General features: G+C 70.8%; 2 protein-coding genes across 2 annotated transcripts; one reads left to right on the top strand and one right to left on the bottom strand.

The window, feature by feature from the left end:
* Positions 1-322: 322 nt before the first annotated feature.
* H696_05332 (serine/threonine-protein phosphatase 2A catalytic subunit B) lies at positions 323-2095 on the top strand. Its single transcript, XM_009499179.1, has 5 exons — positions 323-493; positions 655-850; positions 996-1264; positions 1493-1763; positions 1869-2095. The coding sequence occupies exons 1-5, from the start codon at positions 330-332 to the stop codon at positions 1887-1889; spliced, it is 921 nt and encodes a 306-aa protein (XP_009497454.1). The 5' UTR covers positions 323-329; the 3' UTR covers positions 1890-2095.
* A 120-nt stretch (positions 2096-2215) lies between these two features.
* On the bottom strand, positions 2216-4831 carry H696_05331 (UV excision repair protein Rad23). The gene is made up of 7 exons (XM_009499178.1): positions 4716-4831; positions 4527-4602; positions 3960-4408; positions 3727-3886; positions 3467-3591; positions 2942-3199; positions 2216-2535 (listed from the first exon to the last, which is right to left on the bottom strand). The coding sequence occupies exons 1-7, from the start codon at positions 4785-4787 to the stop codon at positions 2425-2427; spliced, it is 1251 nt and encodes a 416-aa protein (XP_009497453.1). The 5' UTR covers positions 4788-4831; the 3' UTR covers positions 2216-2424.
* Positions 4832-5873: the final 1042 nt, after the last annotated feature.

The raw sequence follows: 5873 nt of genomic DNA, 5'->3' as shown, positions 1-5873 counted from the left end.
GGGGGGGGGGGGGCGGGACATCGAAATGTGTGCGTTTGGCGGGGCGTTCCGGAACGTCGGATGGCGGCCGATGGCGCAGGGGCCGGGATTGCCCGCCGGGTCTCTCAAGGCGGACCGGGGACAGCGCGAGCGCCGGGCCCGCGCCCTGGCCAGCATCCCTCTCACCTCCTCGTCCCTGGCTCCGTGTGTATACGGCGCTCCTTTTGCTCCCTCTTTCCCTCTTTGCGTATTCTCGCCCCCCTGCCCCTCCCCCTGCATCGCCCCGGCTCCTCGGCGATCTCCCGCGCGTCTCCTTTGCCTGCGCGCGCACACACACACACACGACAAGCATGAAAGTCGACCTGGACGAGTGCATCGAGCGCATCACGCGCCTCGAGCTGCTGGACATCTCGCTGATCAACTTCCTCTGCGAGTCCATGAAGGAGCTGCTGCTGCGCGAGCCGAATGTCGTGCACATCAGCGCGCCGGTCACGGTCGTCGGCGATGTCCATGGGTGCGTGCCGCCCCTCCTCCCTCCCTCGCGGCTCCCTGTGGGCCCCCATGCCGCACGCGTGTCTTTCGGGGGGGGTGGCTGCCCGGGCGGCGGCGGGCCAGGATCTGACATGTGGCTGTGCATCTGCCTGTGTGTGGGGGCCGGGCCTCCGCCGGGTGAAGGCAATTCTACGACGTGCTGGAGATCTTCAAGGTCGGCGGCAAGTGTCCGGACACCAACTACCTGTTCCTTGGGGACTTTGTGGATCGCGGGCACCACAGCGTGGAGACCATCACGCTGTTGATGTGCCTGAAGCTGCGCTACCCGGACCGGATCACCCTCATCCGGGGCAACCACGAGTCGCGGAGCATCACCCAGGTGCGTGGGGCCAGCCTTGGCCGGGGTACCCCGATGGCCATCTTGTCGGGCCTCCCCGCCGGCCGGTTGGCTGACTGTCTTGACCCCCCCCCCCCCCCCCCCCCCGCCGCCGCCCCGGGCCCGGGCCCCCCTGCTGGGCTGGCAGATGTATGGCTTCTACACGGAGTGCCTGGCCAAGTATGGCACGGCGCAGGTGTGGACCTACTTCACGGACATGTTCGACTTCCTGTCGATCGCGGCCCTGATCGATGACCGGATTTTCTGCGTGCACGGCGGCATCGGGCCGACCGTGCAGACGGTGGACGCCATCCGGGCCATCGACCGGTTCAAGGACATCCCCACCGACGGGCCGCTGGCCGACATCATGTGGAGCGACCCGGACCCGGTGAAGGAGGACTTCTCGGTGTCGCAGCGGTGCGTGGGTCGTGGGGCCTGGGGCGTGGGGCGTGGGGCGTGGAGCGCGGGGGAGGGATGGGCGGGAGGCAGAGCGGGCCTGCGGTCATATGGGCCAGCGTTCTTCGCACACACACACACACACACATGCCCCCCAGACGCTCATGCTGACCCTCGGTGTGCTGGTCAACAAATGCCCCCACGGGCACGCGGCTCTCCGCACATGGGCGTGCGTGCTGCCGGGAACAGGGGTGCCGGCTTCACCTTCGGCAAGCGCGTGGTCAATCGCTTCTGCGATGTGAACGCCGTGGACCACATCCTCCGGGCGCACCAGCTGTGCATGGAGGGCTACCAGATTCTGTTTGACGACCGCCTGACCACGGTGTGGTCGGCACCGAACTACTGCTACCGGTGCGGCAACAAGGCGTCCATCCTGGAGGTGGGCGAGAATCTGGAGCGCAATTTCAACATCTTCACCGAGGCCCCGGAGTCCAAGCTGGAGGCCCCGGCCATCCCGAAGGTGCGTGTGTTCGGCCGCCGCCGGGGGGGGGGCTTTTTCCTTCTCCTCCTGGCCCGCGTGGTGCTGTGCTGTGGTTCTGACAGGGCGCCTCTCCCGGTTCCGCAGGTGGTGGACTACTTCCTTTGAGCGATGCGCCGCCCAGGCGTCGAGGTGCCCCCCTGGTGGCTTCCTCTTTCCCTTTTTTCTTTTTTTTTTTGCTGCCCCCTGCAGGGGGATGTCCTTGCGCGCCCGTGTGAACAGGCACCGGGCCCTGCACGCACACACACACACACCGCGGCCCGACTCTCTGGAGAGCGAGAGAGGAAAAACAAAACACACGCCCCCCTGCCCTCGCCGACGTGTTGCATCTGCATGCGGGCCCTGTGCCCCTGCCTTGGCTGCCTTTGGCCCTGCCTCTTGCAGCCCCGTTCTCCTTCTTCTGGCAGCAAGGAGGGGGGGGGGGCGAGAGAGGGGCGGGTCTTATTCTAGCGGTTTATTTTTAATGCAGGAGGGGGTAGCCGACCAGCGCCGGTGTGAGCGCGCGCGCGCGCGCACGCCGACACCCCGGCATGGCCAGGCAGAGGGGGATAGATTACAACAGAGGCACGGAAAGGGGGCGAGAAGAAGGAAGCAAGGAGCCGACACGACAGAGGGGGAGACCGAGGGGAGGGGGAGGGGGCGCTCAGTCGTCCTCCGGGTTGTCGAAGAGGAAGTTGGCCGCGAGGTTCTCGTCACGGTCGCAGCACAGGAAGGCGTTGAGCACGCGGTCCTCGGAAAAGCCGAGGGCCATGAGCTGCGTAGGCAGCGCACAGGGGGGGGGGGGGGGGGGGGGGCACACCAATCAGGTCAGATGGCGATGAGGCGGGCCGTCTCTCATTTTCCCCCACGGCGGGCCCCTGCCCGGTGGTGGTCCATCGGGACTCCTCCCGGTCCGGGCCTTGTGCGGCCCATCCATAACAATTGGGCATGCCCCCGGGCGCCGCTCCGCGATCTCATCCTTCTTTTGTGCGCCCAATTCCGCCGCCGGGGGGGGGGGGGGGGGGAGGGCGGGGGAGGGGGAAGGCGGGGCCCATGGCGGGGGAAGTGGATGTTAGTGTGGGCGTGTGGGCGCGTGGGCGTGCGAGCGCGTGGGCGCGTGGGTGCGAGCCCGCGGGGCCGGGCGGAGAATGGGGCAGGCGGGGCAGGCGCGGCACACGCACGCGGCGGATGGACTCCAGCTCCTGCGGGGTGATGGCGATGGACCCCTCGGGCAGGTCGTTGCCGTCCGGGCCGGGGCCCTCGCCGTCGCTGAGGATCTCCTCGCCGGAGATGGACCCGCCGTCCTCGCCGGCGAGCATGCTCATGATGTCCTGGTCAAACTCCATGGCATCGTCGTCGCCGTCCTCGCCGGCCTCATCGTCATCATCATCGTCGGCCGCCAGCAGACGGATGAACTGCCGGGGGTTCCGGGAGATGAGCTGTGGTCCGCATGTGCGCGCGTGCGCGTGGATAGAGGAAGGGGGGAGGGGCACGCGTGAATGGGGTGTCGGGAGTGACGGCATCCGGGTCAGGCACAGCGAACAGGGGGGGGCGCGTGGGGCATCACACGTGGGGGGGGGGAAGGCGGGGAAAACAGGGGGGGGGGGGGGAGAGGCAAACGGACCTGGAAGAAGGGGGGATTGGTTTGGGCAAAGTGCGCCAGGATGGGCGGAATACAAGGGGGAGAGGCGGCGAGGCAAACGGACCTGGAAGAAGGGGGGATTGGTTTGGGCAAAGTGCGCCAGGATGGGCGAGAGGGCCGAGGGCTGGGCGCGCACGGCCTGGCGCAACTGGCGGATGATCGGCAGATTGCGCAGGGCTTCGAGAGGGTCTGCGAGTGGTCGGGGGCCCCGTGGCCCGGGGTCGGCGGGAGGGAGGCGCGTGAGAAAGGGCGAGGACGGAAGCAGGGCCGGCGGAAGGGGAGGCGGCTAGGGGTGTCCCGGGGGGGGAGGGGGCCGGCACGCACTGTCATCATCGTCCTCCATGTCGTCGTCGCCGTGCATGAGCGAGAGCAGGGCATTCTGGGAGTACTCATCGTCGGAGCCCTGGTCGTCGTCGCTGGCGCCGATCATGGAGGCGCCGGCCATGGCGCCGGCCGAGGCACCGCGCGGAGCCGGAATGAAGCCCTGGAGGCGGGGGAGGCAGAATGTGAGCCGGGTGGCGGGAGGGGGCGGCAGAGACAGCGAGGGGGCGGCGTACGGAGAAGAGGAACTCCGCGGCCAGGTCCGGCACGAAGTCCGCGGCCTGGAGGGCGCGCTCGACGATCGCCCGGTCGAAGCCCATCTCCATGAGGCTGAGGATCATGGACTCGAGCTGCTCCGAGCCGACGGCCGGGCGCCCGGCCGCGGCGGCCGCGGTGACGGCCGGGGAGACGGTCTCCGCGGCCGCGGTGGCGGCGGCAGCGGCAGGGGCGGCCGGGGCCTGGTTGGTGGCGGCAGTGGGCTGCGAGGGGGTGGCCGGGGTGGTGGTGGTGGTGGTGGCGGTGGTGGTGGTGGTGGCAGCGGCGGGGGCGGCGGCGGCAGCAGTGGCAGCCGGACGGGCCGGCTTCGGCTCGGCGACCGGGCGCGAGCGCGACTCCACCACCACGAAGAAGGAGGTGGGGTTAAGGCTCAGGGTGTTGAGGACGGTGGGGTCCGTGAGGACGGCGCCTGTGTGTGTGTGTGTGTGTGTGTGTGCGGGTTTTCCACCGGGCGGTCAGCGACGGGAGCACACATGCAGGCGGGCGGGCGGGCGGGCGGGCGAGCGGCCAGGGCCAGGGGGACGGACCGGAGAAGATGAGGCGCAGGCGCTCCGGAGGGGCGGTGCCATGCTGCTCATGGAGCACACGCTTGAGGGTGAGGATCTGGGTCCGGGCCGAGAGGAGGGTCAGCATGGGGCGACGAGGGGGCGGGCGCGAGTAAGAGCGGGCGCGGAGCCGGGCCGCGCTGCGGGGGCCGGCCAGCGCCCATGACGCACGGTCTCCTCGGGATCGATGTCGATCAGCAGCTTCTTGCCGGTCACCGAGTGGACGTTGACCTTGAGCGACATTTTCCCTGTTTGAATGTCCCGGGGCGTGGGCGGGCGCGAAAAGGGATGGGGGGAGGGGCTGAGGAGGGGGTGGCGGTTTGGGAGCGAAGGGGCGGGTTGGTCTGGGTGCGGTCCAGGGGGGGGGCGTGCGGCGTCCGCTGAAAAGCCCTCCCGTCGCCTCCGCTGCAGCGCGGGGGGGGGGGAGGGGGGGCGGCTAAGCACGCCACGCGAGAGGGGATCTGCCAGGCCGGCGCCACGATGGACGCGACCACGGCGCGCGCACGCGCGCGCGTGCGCTCACGCACACGGTCAGACGTGTGTGCGGATGCGCCAGCACACACGCCCCTCGCAAGCCATGGAGGCCGGCCGGGGGGAGGGGCGCGCCCGGGATGATGGTCCCCCCCCCCTCCCCGGAGGCCGGTGCGCCTCGGGCACAGGACGTTGCGTCAGGCACCACGACCTGGGCGGCCGATCGCGCGCGGGCGCGCGACGCCGCCCCGCCGTCCGGAGTAAACACTAGGCCTCCGGACGTCCGGGGCGTCCGCACGGGCAGGACCTTTCCGGGGGGGCGGGGGGGGGGGGGCGCCAACCATGACAGCACACACGGGCCTGGGCGTGTGCGTCCTCCCGGGCGGGGCGGGGGACGCCCTCGCCCGGGCGCAACGTCACATATCGACCGCGCGGGCGGCCCGCCCCCGGCCGTCACGCCGGCAGAGACGCGCCCCGTTGCCGCGACAGACTCGCACGGAAGGCGTGTGGTGCCCGTTTCCGGGCGCGTTTTCCGGGCCCCGGCAAGAACCACCTGGAAGGGGAACCGGTGCCGGGCCGCGCTGCGCCGCCCGAGGCTGAACCGCCCTCGCCCCGCCTGCTGGCGCGCCGGGGCGGGGGACGACGAGCGCCGCGGTGCCGCGCAGCCCCCGGGGGACAGGAGTTTGCCGGGCCCCGCGGCTCCGGCCGTCACGCGCCCCCGCGAGCCCGGCGTGACCAGCCCCCAAAACGGGTCCCCACGAACCGGCGCGATCTGGCGGCTGCCTCTTTTGGGCGGGCCCGGCGCGGTGAACGGCGGCGAACGCCGGGGCAAGCCCCCCCCCCCCCTCCCCCCCGATC

Source organism: Fonticula alba, assembly GCF_000388065.1.
Source record: "Fonticula alba strain ATCC 38817 unplaced genomic scaffold supercont2.10, whole genome shotgun sequence".
Taxonomy (NCBI): domain Eukaryota; order Rotosphaerida; family Fonticulaceae; genus Fonticula; species Fonticula alba.
This window is presented reverse-complemented; position numbering and strand designations above follow the sequence as displayed.